At 40.9% G+C, this 20,133-nt stretch overlaps 1 protein-coding gene across 1 annotated transcript in view; it reads left to right on the top strand.

Annotated features, from left to right (window-relative positions):
• LOC308535006 (disintegrin and metalloproteinase domain-containing protein 1a-like) overlaps positions 1–4,300 on the top strand; it is a gene marked incomplete at both ends in the record, with an annotated part of 51,900 nt that extends 47,600 nt beyond the window's left edge. The window contains one exon of the mRNA XM_081113721.1: positions 4,080–4,300. Within this exon, the coding sequence (XP_080969847.1) occupies positions 4,080–4,300 (221 nt within the window). The remainder of the gene's footprint in view (positions 1–4,079) is intronic.
• Between the last annotated feature and the right edge of the window lie 15,833 nt (positions 4,301–20,133).

The following is a 20,133-nucleotide window of genomic DNA, read 5'->3' as shown; positions in this document are numbered from 1 at the left end:
GAATAGACACAATCATTGAGCTAGAGAGTAGAGTAGTGGAAGCCATGAGCTACAGGGAGGAGAGAATGGGGAGTGACTGCTAATAGATACTGGAGTTTGCTTGGGGGTGAGAAAATTGATTTGGTGACAGTGGCATAAATTTCTGAATATACTACAAACCTCTGGTGTGTATACTTTAAAGGGTAAATGTCACGCTATGTGAATTATATCTCAACGAAGCTGTGATTAAAAGGCAAGTAAAATAAAATTACAGAATTCTGTGAAGCATGTTTAGGAAGCAAATTGAGAAAGAAAAGTGACAAAGTAGATACCATAAAAGAAAGAGTGATGATAACCTCTGAAGCAGGAGGACTTGTGATTGGTAACGGCATATGGGTAACTTCAATGGAGCTAAAACTATTGATTACATGATCAGAGTTGTACTTACACAACTTTCTCTCTCCTCTCTTGCTCTCTCCAATATTCATAAAATTAACCCTCTTCACCATTTCTAAGCGTACAGCTTAGTGGCATTAAGTACATTTACATTGTTGTGCAACCAATATCAACATCCACTTTCAGAACTTTTTCATCATCTCAAACTGAAAGTTTTCATTAACCAGTCCTATTACATTTTTCCCAGCTCCTGTAACCCCGACTTCACCTTCTGTGTCTATGAACTTGACTACTTGAGGAACCTCATATAATTTAAATCATAACACGTGTCCTTTTGTGTGTGACTGTTCTCTTTCAAATAATTTACTGAAAAAACATATTTATGTTTTATTCACATTTTGTCACTGTGCTATGATATAAAATTTAAATTTCAGAAACGAGAAAATTAGTGGTGCAAACTGGAACAGAATGTATATATGTATATTTCCAAAGATTATCATTATGTATAAAACAGATTTTAGATGGTGACTAGAGAGTGACATGGGCTGACAGCGATGGTTTGATAAAGAAGAAACATTACTGCATATAATGAGATTGGATCCAGCTGTTGAAATGCCCGAGTGTAACTTGCAGGCCCACTGGGACCTCTATGAAGTCCCTCTTGTTCCAAATCTTTATTCTAGCCAGCACCACCTCTGTGTTTATTCCCTCTGTGTAGGCCAGGGCGATGATGTCCATCACTCTCTGGACCGTCTCATTGATGTTACTGCCCCACATTTGGAACCGCTGGCAGTTGACCACAACAAATCTCCACATACTTGGTGAGTGACCACAAGTAGGACAGATCCTGTAGACCGCCAGGCTTCCTCCTCCCTTTCTAACAGTCTGGCCTCAGAGATGTGTATAACAACATAAAGCCTCACTGAGGGATCAAGAACATCTTGAGTACGACGCCCATGTGTTACAGAGTAAGTTTTAGAAGAGGGGAAATGGGCAATGGAGTGTGCCCACCAATGATCTTCAAGCCCCTGGTCTAGAACATTAGGAGTTGGCCAAGCAACTGACACAGGAGGAGTGGTGTGGTGTGTGTGTTGGGGGGGGGGGGTGGTGTTCCATGTGGCACAGTTGAAGAAGGCCTGGAGGTTTGATTTCCTCTCTCAGGGTACAATCTCGCAATTTAGATTCTGCAGTTCTTTTTTATTACATCACAACAATATAAAAAGGACTGAAGCCTAGGATCACTGAAGCTAATGCTGTGGAAGGAAGCCACAGAGAAGACAATATCCGGAGGATAACAGCGAGATCAGAGAGAATAGAAAGGACACAGTCAGAGGCAGGCAGTTGCTAACAGGAGGCAGGACATATCCTTTATGCAGCCATCATAAACCTGGACCTAACCCCAGTGCCTAACAGTCTGCATGTCAAGGAGCACTTCTGCTCAAGGCCACAGGCCCTGCATCACCCACTGATTCACTGGGGCCATGTAGGTGGCCACCTTTGTGAGGGACTCTGTCTCCTTGCCTTCTTACAGAAGAACAAAGAGGTTATGTATGAGACTAACAGAATGTTTCAGACCTGGGCTGCCCAGATGAAGGGCTTGGTGCTGGTACTGGTGCCAGGATCTTCACGTGTTTGGTTAGGGATTGTGCTGGTGTTGGGACTGAGTTTCCTGCCAAGCTTCTGTAGTGGCCTAGGATCAGCATATTACTCATCCTATGAGATAGTCATCCCCAAGGCTCTGACAGTTGAGGGAAGGCAAGACCCAGGGGAAGAGGCATCTTATGTGATATCTATGCAGGGCCAGAAACAGCTGATTCACCTGAAAGTGAAGACAGACTATTTTATCAAGAACTTTCCAGTCTTCAGCTACCACAATGGCATCCTGGGACAAGAAATGCCTTTCATCTCACATGACTGTCACTATGAAGGCTACATAGAAGGACTCCCGGGTTCTTTCATTTCTGTCAACACATGTTCAGGCCTCAGGGGCATCCTGATTAAGGAGGGAAAATCCTATGGCATTGAGCCCATGGGCTCTTCAGGACGGTTTGAACATGTGTTGTACACCATGGCCCATCAAGCGCCAGTCTCCTGCAGTGTCACTTCCAAAGACAGCCCAGTGGTGTCCACCAGCCGACAACAAGGGAGCAGGAAGCCTGGCGGTCTACAGGAGCTGTCCTACTTGTGGTCACTCACCAAGTATGTGGAGATGTTTGTTGTGGTCAACAACCAGCGGTTCCGAATGTGGGGCAGTAACGTCAATGAGACGGTCCAGAGGGTGATGCACATCATTGCCCTGGCCAACAGCTTCACCAGGGGAATAAACACAGAGGTGGTGCTGGCTGGAATGGAGATTTGGACCGAGGGGGACCTCATAGAGGTCCCAGGGGACCTGCAAGTTACACTCGGGAATTTCAACCGCTGGAGACAAGAGAAGCTCCTCCATCGTGTGAAGCATGATGTTGCCCACATGATTGTCGGACAGCATCCTGCACAGGGTATGGGACAGGCATTTCTCAATGGTGCCTGCTCAAGTGGGTTTGCAGCAGCTGTTGAATCCTTCCATCACGAAGATGTCCTGCTGTTTGCAGCGCTCATGGTCCATGAGCTTGGGCACAACTTGGGTATTCGGCACGACCACTCAGCCTGCATTTGTAAAGACAAACCCCTCTGCCTCATGCGTGACAATATCACTAAAGAAAGTGGCTTCAGCAACTGTAGCTCTGAGGACTTCTACCAGTTCCTCCAGGCACACAGAGGGGACTGCCTGTTTAACAACCCTCAGCGGCACAAAGGCCGCTCGCGTAGGGATTCCTACTGTGGAAACGGTGTGGTGGAGGCTGAGGAGCAGTGTGACTGTGGTTCTGCCTGTTACACTGACCCGTGCTGTGACCAAACATGTAGCCTGAAGGGGAGTGCAGAATGTAGTGATGGACTCTGCTGTTTTGGTTGCCGACTGAAGAATAAGGGATTCATGTGCCGTTCTGCTTTGGGAGAGTGTGACCTCCCAGAGTATTGTGATGGTACCTCTGCAGAGTGCCCCACAGACACCTATAAGCAAGATGGGACGTCGTGTGGTAGACTGCATTATTGTGTTAGGGGTCAATGCAGGAACCCTGATAATCAATGCATGGCTATGTATGGGTACACTCCATGGTCTGCTCCAGAAAACTGTTACATTTCAATGAACAGCAAAGGGGACCGGTTTGGAAACTGTGGCTGTCCCACCTCGGCAATGTCAAGATTTGTTAAGTGTTTTGATGATAATACATTTTGTGGGAAAATTATATGTACAAATATTAGATGGGTCCCATCCATCAAACCCCATCACACACTGATCCAGATTCCTTATGAAGATGACTTCTGCTGGAGCTTGGATGTCTATAACATTACTGATATCCCTGATGAGGGAGATGTGCACTCTGGCACTGCTTGTGCCCCAAACAAAGTCTGCATGAATTACTCCTGCACTGATCATACTGTGATCAACTATGACTGCAGACCAGCAGAAATGTGCAATGGGAGAGGAGTCTGTAACAATGTAAGGCACTGCCACTGTGAGGCTGGCTATGCACCCCCCGACTGCAGGACTCCAGGAAATGGAGGGAGTGTGGACAGTGGTTCTCCTGGCAAAACAGAGGATGAAAATCTAAGTGACTATGAAAGGAAAAGTCATAGTGTTGCTCATGGTAGTTTTGGCAGAGGAGAGAATAGCGATGAAAGCAAAACCATAGGACAGTTAATGTACGTATTCCCCTTGTTTCTTTTAGCAATATTTTTATGTCTAATTATAGGTGCCAGTCTTGGGGCTGGAAATGATTTTTCACAGTGCTCACAAGAGGCCCCAGAAGAAAGTGAAGAAGCAGTTGCACAAGAAGAGGAGAAAGTAATAGGAGAGCAAACCCCAAAAACAGAGAATGAGTAGTGATACAGACAAGTCTTCTGTAACAAACAGTTCATACACTTGGTCAGAAGTGGGTCAGTAGAACAAATCTGAAACAAATTTGAGAGTGGCAGTGGCTCTGATTGGGACTCTAAAGACTATAAAAATATACTAACATCGGGGAGGAATTTTATCCTTCTGTCTTTTAGTAATTAATTATATATGCATTTGAAAAAGCACTTATAAAACATTTTACATTTTCACATTTTATGAAACCATTTAAATAAACTTTTCTTATGAATAATTCCTATCAATGTATTGTCATTAGTAGAGCCAATTTTTGAGTTGCCAGTTTTTCAGAGAATGCTACCTTCCATCCTCTTTGTTTGATACATATATCTGTGCCAGGTTTTTCATCTCAATCACAACTTCACATTATATTAGGGAGGTTGTTTGATTTGTTGTTCTATTTGAACTGGAGAAGTATACTCATGAAATAAATAGATTTTAAATTAAAATGTAAACAACAGTGTTCACATAAGGCATCAGTTAGGCTTTCTGTGGCCTATAAATCTTAGATTTGGGACTCTCTGGAAGGGCTCTATCTGATCCAGGGTGGTGTGATCACCGTGTCTGAGTACATGTGAGAGAGTAAGCAACTTAGGCAAGAGGCAAGCTTGTCCAGTGCTAAGTCTGGTTGGAAGTATTCATTTTTACTTTTTTCTATTTTTTTCTTCTTTACATCTTATATTTATTTCTTATTTCCATTATTAAGTTATATTATTCCCTACAACCCAAAGCATTGGAGGGTTGTCGTCTGTGGGAGAGCACAAAGCTTGTAAAATAATAACATTATCAATTCTGTGCAAGACGCTATTCTAAAAACTTTACTAGTATGTTCATTGTCTTAACCCTCCCATTCACTTTTAGACCATCTTCTTCCACATGAGGAAAGAAAGACAAGAGTTTTGCTCTAGAGCTAGTAAAAGGTGGAACCTGCATCCCATCCCAGCTGCCTCATGAGCTTTACCATCAGTAAAAAAAAAAAGAAGAAGAAGATGATGAAAAGTGACGGCCTGACCAGTTTGGCTCAGTGGCTAGAGCACTGGCCTGAGGACTGAGGGGTCCCAGGTTCGATTCCTGTCAAGGACATGTACCTTGGTTCCTGGCACATCCCCAGTAGGGGGTGAGCAGGAGGCAGCTAATCGATGTTTCTCTCTCATCGATGTTTCTAACTCTCTATCCTTCTCCCTTCCTCTCTGTAAAAAAATAAATTAAATATATTTTTTAAAAAAGAAAAGAAAAAAAGTGACCAAGACAACTGACTTGTCCAGAACATGGCTTTTCCCTCATTGACTCTAATGGAACAAAAGCCTTAGAAATGGATGCTGCTCTCTATTATGAACCTATCACACTGTGTAGTCATTATTGCTGAAAGTGTTCTTTCCCCATTCCATTCTGACATCACGGAGTGGCAAGTCTGTATCTTGTTCAGCTCTGAGGGCCCTGCTGGTCATAAGTGCTCAATAAATGCTGACCAAGGGAAGGATTTAACCAGAGCCAACCTTAGAATAGGATGCAATTTTGCTAAAGTTTTACATTAAAAGGTTACCAATTTTTTTATAAAAAATTTTACATTTTTAACTTGTCATGTTTACAAACTTAATTTCAGAATAGAATTTTGGTGTTCCATTGGGCAAATTTCTCACTGACGTGTTTTGTCAAAAACAAGATCATACTACTGCGCAGAAGGTTTGCAATATGCTGACTCTTTAACATTAATAGTATTCCACTCTGGACATTAAGATTTACATTTTTTTGAACTATGGAAGAATTTCTAAGAAAGATCCAATACCACTTTTGTTATTTAATTAATTATGGAAGTCCTACATGAGGTTGTGCTAGAGCAGTGGTTCTCAACCTTCCTAATGCCTGCCGCAACCCTTTAATACAGTTCCTCATTGGTGACCCCCAATTTCATTGTTATAAATTGAACATAATTAAAGCATAGTGATTAATCACAAAAACAATATGTAATTATGTATGTGTTTTTCCGATGGTCTTAGGCGACCCCTATGAAAGGGTCATTCAACCCCAAAGGGGTCGCGACCCACAGGTTGAGAACCGCTGTGCTAGAGTGAAATAAATGAGGATATGGAGTTCTTAAATCAATTTGTAACTGACACCGCCAAGATGTGTCTTCTCATAGTTGAAAAACATGTTTAAATTTATGTAAGAAGAGAACATCAGAGGCAGAATCATGACTGACCAAGTGTTTGCAACCTCATGCTATTTCATTGCTGTAATCCAAATAGGCTCTCTCACATCCTTACTAACATACCCCAAACACTGATTTTGTTCCCACGGTCTGGAGTTTAGGAACTTCCATTGCTTCCCCCGTTATCTAGAGTAGACAATGTAAACTTGTTGTGGCATTAATGCCCTATGACAATTGGGTGGTCCTGTCCATTTCAACCATTGTCTCCTATGACTTTTGAAAATAAGCATTTCCTCATATCAGTATGTCTAACAGGAAGAATCTCTGTGCTCATTATACATCATGGCCACTTTGGACTCTGGGCTCTTCATCATAGTCTTGTTTCTACTGAATGACCTTGCTCTTCCATATGCCTATTTAGTTCTGCTCTCACAGCTCCAATGAGGATCTTGAAATTGATCCAACACAGCATCCTCTACTCTATTGAATGAAGCATGAGCTCTCTTTGAGGATACTCATGAAGAAAACCAATGGGGAAACTAGTCTGAAACAGACCATCAAACAGTTGTTTTCTACAGAACAGGGATATGTAAGCATTGCTGCGTTGAGTGAGATGTCTAATTGGTATGGTGAGAGTGAGGAATGTGTTTGTTTATTCATGGAACATGTTCTTAGAATACCAAATTCTGGAGGTACTCATGGATTAGTGGATAAATGGAAAGAAATCTTGCAGGAGATAAAAGGAGTAAGCTCTGAAACTACAACATTTCTTCCAGTAATGCATTCTGTCACCTAATAATCATGAGCTGGGTGGCAGTGCAGACAATTTCACAGGAAAAATAGAAATGGAAAAATAGAAAGACAGTATCAGAGCCAGGGAACAGAAGAAAAGGCTCTCTTGGTGCCCTCCACTGACAACTTATGCCCTCAAAGCCATCCTTCATAGTTCTGGGATAAAGTAGGTCATTGTAGAACTAAAGAAAATCACATAAATATGCCAAACAAAGCAAAGGCTACCAATTAATCCTTTGCTTTTAAAAATTATGATGGATCTTAGCTTTCAGGTTACTGATATGTCTTGATTTAATAAAAGCGCACAGACAAGAATCTCTTTATAGGAAAATTGCAACAAAATGGTATCAGTACATCAAGCTGTTGATGTACTCATACCTTCCAACTATTGAGAGTCTACACTAAAGTATTCAAATTTTATATAAGGCACCTAAAATAAGAACCTGTGGTTTATTCATAAAATTTTCCAGAAGAGATCCTATTTTTATTCCTCTCTGTTGTCATTTTAGTTGTTTTTATAAGCACTATAAATATATTAAAACATTTTACAAAACAACTCAGGCCTAAGAGAAAATAAGAGTATTTCTCTCTCCTAAGCACTGTGAGAGCCCTTTTCTTTTCCTTGGATGCTAAGCGAATGAGTGCTGTATATGCTTTGAGTCTTGTATTTTTCCGGTCTACTAGATCCAACCAGGAAGAATTTCCTGAGAGGAAAAAAAAACCAAACCCATTTAAAAGAAGTAAGTCAGCTTTCTTCTGATTGACGTGGCTTTCATATTCATCTCCCTTAATCCCAGGTGTTACTTTCTGGCTGATTGGTCTTACACATGGAATTTCACTTTCTGGGCCTGGGTTTTCTTTTTAGTAAGATGGCCACACAAAGGATGCTTTCATAGAGTGGATGAGAGATAAAATTAGATAACATGTGTGCCGTTTCTAGTGCAGTACCAGGCATGAAGTGTGTGGTCAAATAAATGCTGAGAAGATCTAAAATCAAATGCAATGATTGGTATAAAATAATGTTACGTTAATAATCATACGTTTTTCAGGGACGATAAATTTTTTCCTATAAAATATTTATTTTAAGAATTATTCAATAAAAAATATTGACTTTTTTCTTTTGATCTTTATTGTTTACATAGGTCCTCCTTTTTCCCCTATTAACCTCTTCCAATCCTCTCCCATCCTCCCCCCATCCCAGACCCTCATCACCCCATTGTCTGTATCTACGGGTTACGCATATATGCATACAAGTTCATTGGTTGATCTCTTCCCACCCACCTTCCCCTGCCTTCCCTCTGAGGTTCAACAGTCTGTTCATGTTTCTATGGCTCTGGGTCTATTTTTGATCATCAGTTAATTTGGTTCATAAATTCCACAATAAGTGAGATCATGTGGTACTTTTCTCTGACTTGCTTATATCGTTCAGCATAATACTCTCCAGATCCATCCATGCTGTTGCAAATGGTAAGAGTTCTTTCTTTTTTATTGCTGAGTAGTATTCCGTTGTGTAAATGTACCATAGTTTTTTTATCCACTCATCTGCTGATGGGCACTTAGGCTGTTTCCAAGTCTTAGCTATTGCAAAATTGCACTGCTATGAACATAAGGGTGCATATATTCTTTCTGATGTGTGTCAGGTTTCTTAGGATATATTCCTAGAAGTGGGATGACTGGGTCAAATGGGAGTTCCATTTTCAATTTCTTGAGGAAACTCCATACTGTTTTCCACAGTGGCTGCACCAGTCTGCATTCCCACCAGCAGTGTAGCAGGGTTCCCTTTTCTCTACATCCTTGCCAACATTTGTCATTGGTTGATTTGTTGATGATAGCCACTCTGACAGGTGTGAGGTGATATCTCATTGCCATTTTGATTTGCATCTCTCGGATGATTAGTAACTTTGAGCATTTTTTCATATGTCTCTTGGCTTTCTGTATGACCACTTTAGAGAAGTGTCTATTTAGGTCCTTTGTCCATTTTTAAAAGTATATATATATTTTATTGATTTTTTACAGAGAGGAAGGGAGAGGGACAGAGAGTTAGAAACATCGATGAGAGAGAAACATCGATCAGCTGCCTCCTGCACACCCTCCCCCCCCCCCACTGGGGATGTGCCCGCAACCAAGGCACACGCCCCCGACCGGAATCGAACCCGGGACCCTTCAGTCCTCAGGCCGACGCTCTATCCACTGAGCCAAACCAATTTCAGCAGTCCATTTTTTTAAAAAAAACATTGTAGTGCAGAGCGCAAATATTAGTTACTACTATTATTTAAACATTTAATTTTTAATTTTTTTTTGGTATAGCAAAGGTGAAGATTTATTGAAAACGTATAGACTCCCACGTGGGGAGGGGAAAGAGTCCCCTTATTTAAACATTTTAATATATTTTATTGATTTTTTTACAGAGAGGATAGAGAGAAACATCGATGAGAGAGAAACTGATCAGCTGCTTGCTGCACACCTCCTACTGGGGATGTGCCCGCAACCAAGGTACATGCCCTTGTCTGGAATCGAACCTGGGACCTTTCAGTCCAAAGGCCAACGCTCTATCCACTGAGCCAAACCAATTAGGGCTCTTTGTCCATTTTTTAATTGGATTGTGTCTTCCTTTTGTTAAACTGTATGAGTTTCCTATATATTTTGGAGATTAACCCCTTATCAGATGTATCGTTGGCAAATATGTTCTCCCATGTAGTGGGATCTCTTGTTATTTTGATGATGGTTTCTTCTGCTGTGCAGAAGCTTTTTATTTTCATGTAGTCCCATTTGTTCATTTTCTCCTAAATTTCCATTGTTCTAGGACAGTGGTAGGCAAACTGCGGCTCACGAGCCACATGCGGCTCTTTGGCCCCTTGAGTGTGGCTCTTCCACAAAACACCGACTTCTGCACATGGGCCATGAAGTTTTAATCGCACTGTACGTGTGCGCTCGCATGTGGTATTTTGTGAGAGTTCACTATTGGTGTATAAAAATGTATGGATTTTGGGTGTTAATTTTGTATCATGCTATGTTTCCAAATTCATTTATTCAATTTAGTAGTTTTTTTTAGGGAGTCTTTAGTGTTTTCTATGTACAATATCATGTCATCTGTGAATAATGAGAGTTTTACTTCCTCCTTTCCAATTCGGATACCTTTTATTTCTTCTTGTTGTCTGATTGCTATGGCCTGGACTTCTAGAACTATGGTGAACAAGAGTGGTGAAAAAGGGCATTCCTGTCTTGTTCCTATTCTAGGTGAAATGGTTTTAGTTTTTGCCCATTGAGTATGATGTTGGCTGTAGGTTTGTCATATATGGCCTTTATTATGTTGAGGTATGTTCCCCCTATTCCCGCTTTGCTCAGAGTTTTTATTAAAAAGGATGTTGAATTTTTTCAAATGCTTTTTCTGCGTCAATTGATATGATTATGTGATTTTTGTCTTGCAATCTGTTTATGTGCTGTATCACATTTATTGATTTGTGAATATTGTATCAGCCTTGCATCCCTGGAATAAATCCCATTTGGTCATGATGTATGACCTTTTTAATGTATTGCTGGATCCAGTTTGCTACAATTTTGTTGAGGATTTTGGCATCTATGTTCATCAGGGATATTGGCCTGTAGTTCCCTTTCTTTGTCATGTCTTTATCTGGTTTTGGAATTACGATGATAGTGGCCTTATAGAAAGAGTTCCTTCCTCTTGAATTATTTTGGAATAGTTTCAGGAGTAGATGTGTTAGTTCTTCTTTGAATATTTGGTAAAACTGCTCTGTGAATCCATCTGGACCAGGGCTTTTGTTTGTTGGGAGTTTTTTTGTTTTTGTTTTTGTTTTATTACTGCTTCAATAGTTATCAGCCTATGTAGGTTTTCTGATTCTTCCTGATTGAGTTTTGGAAGGTTGTATTTTTCTAGGAATATGTCCATTTCCTCCAGATTGTCCCATTTGTTGGAATAAAGTCATTCATAGTATTTTATTACAATCCTTTGTATTTCTATGGGGTACATGGTTACTTCACCTCTTTTGTTGCTGATTTTGTTTATTTGGGTCCTCTCTCTTTATTTCCTGGTGAGCCTGGCTAGAGGTCCATCAATCTTATTTATGCTTTTGAAGAACCAGCTCTTGGTGTTACTGATCTTATGTATTGTCTTTTTGTTCTCTATGTGATTTATTTCTGCTCTAATCTTATTTCCTTCCTTCTACCTGTTCTGGGTTTTTCTTATCATTCTCTTTCTAATTATTTAAGTTGTAATGTTAGATAACTTACTACCAGTTTTTCTTGTTTTTTGAGGTAGGCCTGTAGTGCTATTAACTTCCCTCTCAGGACTGCTTTCACTGTGTCCTATCGGTTTTGGATTGTTGTGTGCTTATTTTCATTTGTTTCCAGATGTTTTTAATTTCTTCTTTGATCTCTTTGGTAACCCATTCATTGTTTAATAGCATGCTACTTAACCTCCCCATATTTGACCGTTTTTATTTTAGCTGATTTCTAATTTCATGCCATTATGGTCTGAGAAGATGCTTGATATCATTTCAATCTTCTTGAAATTGTAGAGACTTGGCTTGTGTCCTAACATGTGGTCTATCTTTGAAAATGTCCCATGTGCACTTGAGAAGAATGTATATTCCATAGCTTTGGGGTGGAATATTCTGAAGATGTCATTTAGTTCCATCTGTTCTAGGGTGTCATTTAGGATTGCTGTTTCTTTGTTGATTTTTTGTCTAGAAGGTTTATCCAGTGACGTCAGTGGGGTATTAAATCCTCTACTCTGATTGTATTGCTGTCAATCTCTCCCTTGATATCCTCCAGAAGTTTTCTAACATAATTAGATGCTCCTGTATTGGGTGCATATATGTTTACTAGAGTTATAGCCTCTTGTTGTATTAATCCCTGTAGTATTATGAAGTGGCCTTCTTTATCTCTTGTTATGGCCTTCACTTTGATGTCTATTTTGTCAGAGATAAGTGTTGCTGTCCCTGCTTTTGTGTTTCATTTCCACTTGTTTGAAAATTTTTTCCCCATTCCTTCACTTTCAGTCTGAGTCCTTTGTTCTAAAGTAGGTCTCTGATAGACAGCATATATATGGGTCATGTTTTCTTATCCATTCAGCTACCCTATGTCTTTTGATTGGTGCATTTAATCCATTTGCATTTAAGTTTATTATTGACTAGAGGCCCAGTGCATGAATTCGTGCATGGGTGGGGTTCTTCGGCCTGGCCTGTGATCAGGCCAATTGGTGCCGGCTGGCCAGGGGGAGCAACCATGGGAAGTTGGCTGTGGGAGCACTCTAACCACCAAGAGGCAGCTCCTGCATTGAGCTTCTGCCCCCTGATGGTCAGTGTGCATCATAGCAACCGGTCAAGTGGTCGACCGGTCATAATGGTCGCTTAGGCTTTTGAATATAGAGATAGGTACTTGTTTGTTGTCATTTTTATTCTTTATGCCTGTGTTTCTTCTTCCCTTTCTATTTCTTCCTTTTATAACAGCCCCTTTAGCATTTCTTGCATTGCTGGCTTGGTGGTAATAAACTCCAGTAGCCTTTTTTTTTTTTTTGTCTGTGAAGCTCCTGATTTCACCGTGAATTTTTAATGATAGCCTTGCTGATTAGAGTATTCTTGGGTTCAGTTTGTTGCTTTGTATCACTTTGTGTACTTTATTCCATTTCCTTCTGGTCTGATGTGTTTCTATTGAGAAATCGGTTGATAGTCTAATGGGAGATCCCTTGTAGGTAACTCTCTCTCTTTCTGGCAGCCTTTAAGATTCTTACTTTGTCATTGATATTTGTCCATTTAATTACAATGTGTCTTGGTTTTGGTCTTTGGGAGTTCATCTTGTTCCTTGAACTTGTGTGACTTTTTTCTTCCCAAAGTCAGGGAAGTTTTCTGTCATTATTTCTTCAAACAGGTTTTGTATTCCTTGCTCAGCTCCCTCTCTTTCTGACACCCCTATTATGCAGATGTTGTTCTGTTTCATGTTGTCCCAGACCTCCCTTAGATTCTCATCCTGCTTTTTTATTTTATTTTCCAGTTGGGTATTTTTTCTGCCTTATCTTCTAACTCACTGATTCACCCCTCAGCTTCTTCTAGTCTACTGTTGAAACTTCCCATTGTGTTCTTTTCTGCAGCTATGTCATTCTTCATTTCCTCTTGATTCTTACACATGGTGAATTTCTCATCCAGACATTTGACCATCCTTATAACCATTACTCTGAATTCTTTCTCTGACAAATTACTTGCCTCCATTTCATTTAATTCCTTTTCTGGCGATCCCGCCTTTTCTTTCATTTGGGGGTTGTTTCTTTGTCTCCCCATTTTCACTGCTCCTTTGTAATTGTTTCTATATATTAGATCAAACTTCTATGGCATCCAGATTTTTTTAATTGGTCTTATGTAGTAGATGTTTTGTGGGACCCAGTGGTGCGGTCTCTCAGGTATCCTGGGCTGGGTGTTCTAGAGAGGCCCTCTACTTGAGATATTTGAGTTCTCCTGATATAGTTGGGTCCTGAATGTTATTATCCCATTTGTGGGTGGAGTCTCCTCTCAGGTGTCTGATTATGTGGCTCGCTTCCTCCCATGTCGTGCCAATCATTGTGAAGGCACTGACTGGACAGCACAAAATACAATATGACACGACACAACACAAGGAAAAGAACATGAATGTACATAAGACACTTATGACTCCAATAAAAGTGACCACCAGAGAAAAAAGAATTAGAAAAGAGAAAGGAGTGTAAGAATGATAGTGAAACAAACAAAACAAAAAGAGAAAAAGAAAAAAAATATATGAGGAGAAAACAACAACAAAAAAAAACAAATAAAATAAAAAGCACAAACAAAACAAAAAAACACCCAGAAAACAAAGGGGGGCACAGAATCTGTAGATGCAGAGCTTAAATAGAAAAAAAAATAAGGTTAGTGGATTGGAAGACTAGGGGAAGGTCCATGATTTAGAATAGAGGGGAGAAAAGAAATGAGAAGCCTAGAAGAAAAATAAATAAATAAAATAAAGTAATTTTTTCTTTTTTTTTTTTTTAAAAAGGAGAATAGAGGAGAGAGAAGATAGGCATAAATTTAAGAAGTGAAACAAATTTAAAAATTAGGAGAAGAAACAAACAAGAGAAGATAAAAAGAAAAAAAATGAGTAGTGAAGAAAGAAAAAAAGAGAAGAGGAAATGGAATAGGAGCAGGGAAGAGGAAATTAGATATATGAATAAACCAACATAGACTAGAGTAATAACACATCAATAAAGCAGATAAAATCATTTTTGAAAAGGGAGAAAAAGGAAGAAAAGAGGAAAACTAAGACAAGGAAAGGACAAGAAAAATGGGAGAAAAAAAAGAAAAGTGAGGAAGAAAAAGGTACAATAAAATTTAAAAAGATAACATTAAAAAATGATAGTAAAATTTAAAATAATAAAATTTAAAAATAAAAAAGGTAAGTGTCATTCACTTCAGCAGAGTTTTAATGCCCCATGGGAGCTGGTTTAGGACCCCACTCCTCTGTTCTGTCTTCTAATCCTGGGATTCCTGTTAGGTACTTAGGTGCTGGCCACTCTCAAGCACTGTCTTTTTGCTTTTGGCACCCTGCTTGAAGCTCCAAACGAACTATAGGTCCTCTGCTTATGTGTCTCCACAGGCATTGGTTGCAAATAGGTGGGGCCAATCAACCCTCTTTTCCTGTCTGCCAGCTGTCAGTCTTAATTACTCAAGTCTCTGTTTCTGACAGGGCTTTAGGTGAGTTGGTGCTGTTTCGCTTTCCGGGAATAAGATGGGTGTTCTTTTCCTGACCCAGAGCTACTCCTCTGCAAGTGGCCCAAAATATTACTCTAGCCTTGGTTGGTCAGAGATCTTTTTATGGAGACCAATGGGGTTGGGAGCAACCTGGAGTTTTTATCAGTCTGGTTCCCAGAACAACAGGGCAGATAGGCTCCTCTTCCAATCCAGTCCCTGAGGGCTCTTTAGGACTATTCAGACCTGTAAGCTTGGCCTCTGCAGTTTGTTTCCTCTGGAAAGCTCAAACTGCAGGGTGTGGCAGGCTGTATTACCTGTCTTGAGGCTACTGGGAGAGGCTAGTTCTTCTGGGGAGAAATGGCCACTTAGGTTTGGAAGCTTAAGAATGTCCCAATGCAGGGCTCCTGGCCACATCTCCCTGCCTTGCTTCCTTGCCCAGCCTCCTCTCAGTCTGTGCCTCTCTCCTTGCACCAAAGCCTCTGGTGAATGTTTGCAATTGAAAAGTCCTGCATGCTGGATTTAGAGAATAAAAGCAAAGACAAAACAACAATGAAACTGTGGGTTTCTCTCCTACCAGCACCTCACAGCTCAGGCAGCCTTTTGCCTTTTGCTGAGCAGCATTTTGCGGTAGTGCTCTTATGTCCAGATTCCCCAGCAGCCAGCAGTCTTGTGGCTTTTCTTGTTCACAGTTGGATGTTACCCATGTTGGTGATGATAACAATTATCTACAATCAAGTCACAACACTGAATTTCCTTTATACTTATAGCATTCTGATCTACCATATGGTCATTTGAAAACATATTCTATTTCTCCTACTAAATTGTAAATCTCTAGGGGACGAGGAACAAGATTTGGTTAATGTGGCAATCACTGCCTTGGGCCCAGTTATGGGTAAGAGTGGGAGGCATTTTATTCTTTTCCTCAAAGCCTGACTTAAGACCACCATGCCTTTAAAAGCAATCATGCTTTTTTGGACACTAAATCAAGGATTCTAGCTTTCTCCATCTTCTAACCATATCTTCAGTCCTTACGTGGATATGATTCAGGGCAGGTCTTGCACATTCCAGGCCTTTCTGTCTAAGCTTGATGCTTTTTATAGGCGACTAAGTGAAGTAATGAACAGATACATTTGCCACTCCTCATCATCCATCCATCCATCCATCCATCCATCCGTCCATTCATCCGTTCATCTATTCATTCCACCGCTAATAAGTATGTACCTATGAATTGTTCTAGTTCTACAGAAATAGTAGTAAAAAAGACAAAGTCTCTCTGATCCATTGAAAATTTAAAAAATTATAAGCCTGACCTGAATAGGTGTGAAGTGACCAGAGCTGAAATGGATTGAAGGACCACTCCATCTGCTAAGTAAGTAAACAACAGGCAAGGGCAACTGCAGAAACAGAGACCTCCTGAAATGTGTCAAGCTGTGTTCTGGAAGCTTGTGGGAGAGTGGGTGAAGTGCTGGTGGTAAGACAGGGTTGATCTGGGGATATTATGGGGTCAAGCTAAAAGGATTTGCTGATGAAACAGATGTAAAGTGTGAGATGAAGGTAGTAAAGAAGGATGTCTTTGCAGTAGCTATGCTCTGAGTAACTGCGTGAATACCCTTGCCATTTACTGAGATGGGGATGCATGTGGAAAGAGCAGGGATGGAACCTGTTCAGTTTGAGATGCCTATTAAATACCCAAGTTGGCTCTTTAGCTATGCAGCATGATGACTGTGTCTGGAAGTAGGAGAGAAGTCAGCTAGAGATGTATATTTGAGAGTTGTCAGCTTATAGATGACATTCCAAGCCATGGGACAGGGTGAGACTGCCTAGGCAGCAAGTATAGCTAGGTAAGGGAACAGATCCCAGAATGGAGTGAGGACTTAGCTCCATAGCATTCCATGTGTAGATGTTGATGGGATGAGAAGCATTCAGGAAAGAAGTGGAAGACAGAGTGTGGCCGGTGTGGTTGGAGTACCACCAAGAGAGTGTTGTCCTGAAAACCAAGAGAATAAAGTGTTTTCAGAAGAGTTATATACTTCAAATCCAGTCCATCCACAGATTCTCTTGATTCTACCTTCCAAATATATCTAGAATGTGACCTCTGTTCACCACCACCAACTCTCCAATGCACTGCAAGTCACCATCAACTCCATGGTAGACAACTGCAGAATTCTTTAAAGGGGGTCTCTGCTTCCTCACTGGCTCCCACAATGGCCTCTTTTGAACTCAGCAGGCAAAGTGATCCTTTTAAAATGTAAATTAAAATATACCCATTATCTGTTCAATGTTGCTGGTAGATCCATAAAGGGAGGAGTAAGTGTTGATCATTTGATTTCATAGTAGAGGGTTATTCATTGGCAACCCGAATGGAGCTGGTTAGATGGATGGGTGGGAATGAAAGCTCATTCTAGCGGAGTTAAAATATAAAAGATGAGTCAAAACACATTTCTGAAGGTGTTCAACCTCATGAATATTCAGAGGAAAGAAGGTTATATAGCCACAAGGGCATATCACTATGTACCCACAAGATGGGCAATATAAGTGATAATTCCAAGTATTACTGTGGAACAGTGGGCACTCTCATAATGCAAACTGGTATGCCACTTTGAAATAGCACTTTTTATTTCCTAGTTCAATTAAAGTCTCAAGTACCTTATCACTAAGCTATTTTACTCTCAGGCCAGGGGTGCGGAACCCGATTTCTGCCAAGGGCCATTTAGATATTTATAACAAAAATCCCGGGCCATACAAAATTATCAACTTTAAAACTAGCCTGCTGAGAACCAAGATGGCGGCATAGGTTAACGCCGGAGTTTGCTGCTTTGAACAACTACTTCAAAAGTAAAACCAAAAAACGGAAGGGACATCACCCAGAACCACAGGAACGCTGGCTGAGTGGAAGTCCTACAACTAGGAGGAAAGAGAAACGCATACGGACACTCAGAGGCGCAGTGCTGAAGTCAAATTCTGAGGTGCGGAGTGCGCGGAGCGGGCTGGCGGCGGAGGACGTGGTTGGCGTTTTCAATCGGGAGGGAGTCGCAGACTCTGAGCTCCAGATACAGGCGAGTCTTTAGGGACCCAGACTCAAACGGGAGAAGCGGGACTGTCTGGCTTCGGTCAGAGCCAGTGCAGCTTTCTCTCCGAGGTTTGCAGCCATTGCTGGGACTCAGAGAGGCAGAGCCCCTGGGGACAGGACGGAGAGCCGCCATTACTGCTCTCTCCGGCCCACCCTGTTGATCCTGTGTGACCCGCCCCGCCCAAGCCCTGCACAGAGGCATTTGCCGGATAGCCTCAGGCAAACGCCAGATTAGCACCTCCCTAGAGGACAGAAGTTCTCTCACTGCTGACACAGCTGATTCTCATAGCCACTTGGCCTGGAGGTCAAACCCTCCCTGGAATTAGCTACAATCAAGATTTAACTATAAGACTGCGAACAAAGACCACTAGGGGGTGCACCAAGGAAGCATAACAAAATGCGGAGACAAAGAAACAGGACAAAATTGTCAATGGAAGATATAGAGTTCAGAACCACACTTTTAAGGTCTCTCAAGAACTGTTTAGAAGCCGCCGATAAACTTAATGAGATCTACAAGAAAACTAATGAGACCCTCGATCTTATATTGGGGAACCACCTAGAAATTAAGCATACACGGATTGAAATAAAGAATATTATACAGACTCCCGACAGCAGACCAGAGGAGTGCAAGAATCAAGTCAATGATTTGAAATGCGAGGAAGCAAAAAACACCCAACCGGAAAAGCAAAATGAAAAAAGAATCCAAAAATGCGAGGATAGTGTAAGGAGTCTCTGGGACAGCTTCAAGTGTACCAACATCAGAATTATAGGGGTGCCAGAAGATGAGAGAGAGCAAGATATTGAAAACCTATTTGAAGAAATAATGACAGAAAACTTCCCCCACCTGGTGAAAGAAATGGACTTACAGGTCCAAGAAGCGCGGAGAACCCCAAACAAAAGGAATCCAAAGAGGACCACACCAAGACACATCATAATTAAAATGCCAAGAGCAAAAGATAAAGAGAGAATCTTAAAAACAGCAAGAGAAAGAAACTCAGTTACCTACAAGGGAATACCCATACGACTGTCAGCTGATTTCTCAACAGAAACTTTGCAGGCCAGAAGGGAGTGGCAAGAAATATTCAAAGTGATGAATACCAAGAACCTACAACCAAGATTACTTTATCCAGCAAAGCTACCATTCAGAATTGAAGGTCAGATAAAGTGCTTCACAGATAAGGAAAAGCTAAAGGAGTTCATCACCACCAAACCAGGATTATATGAAATGCTGAAAGGTATCCTTTAAGAAGAGGAAGAGGAAGAAAAAGGTAAAGATACAAATTAGGAACAACAAATATCCATCTATCAACAAGTGAATCTAAGAATCAAGTGAATAAATAATCTGATGAACAGAATGAACTGGTGATTATAATAGAATCAGGGACATAGAAAGGGAATGGACTGCCTATTCTTGGGGGGGAAAGGGGTGTGGGAGATGCGGGAAGAGACTGGACAAAAATCGTGCACCTATGGATGAGGACAGTGGGTGGGGAGTGAGGGCGGAGGGTGGGGCGGGAACTGGGAGGAGGGGAGTTATGGGGGGGGAAAAAAAGAGGAACAAATGTAATAATCTGAACAATAAAGATTTAATTAAAAGAGAAAAAAAAAACTAGCCTGCTAAACTTGGTCAAACATTTAGTCAACTCACCCCTAATGCTTTGGCAGGACCAGACCAAATGATTTCATGGGCTGTATACATACTGCAGACATGACCCCTGTCTTAGAGAAAACCCATGGAAATGTCTAGTTATTTGTAACATGCTACTGGACAATAATAGTCACTGAAGCCCTCTTCAGCAGTGGTTCTCAACCTTCCTAATGTCGAGACCCTTTAATACAGTTCCTCAGGTTGTGGTGACCCCCAACCATAAAATTATTTTTGTTGCTACTTCATAACTGTAATTTTGCTACTGTTATGAATCGTAATGTAAATATCTGATATGCAGGATGTATTTTCATTGTTACAAATTGAACATAATTAAAGCATAGTGATTAATCACAAAAACAATATGTAATTATATATGTGTTTTCCGATGGTCTTAGGCAACCTCTGTGAGAGGGTCGTTTGACCCCCAAAGGGGTC

Source organism: Myotis nattereri (genome assembly GCF_964212035.1).
Source record: "Myotis nattereri genome assembly, chromosome: 19".
Classification (NCBI taxonomy): domain Eukaryota; kingdom Metazoa; phylum Chordata; class Mammalia; order Chiroptera; family Vespertilionidae; genus Myotis; species Myotis nattereri.
Note: the sequence above shows the minus strand (reverse complement) of the source record. Positions and strands in the feature narration are given on the sequence as shown.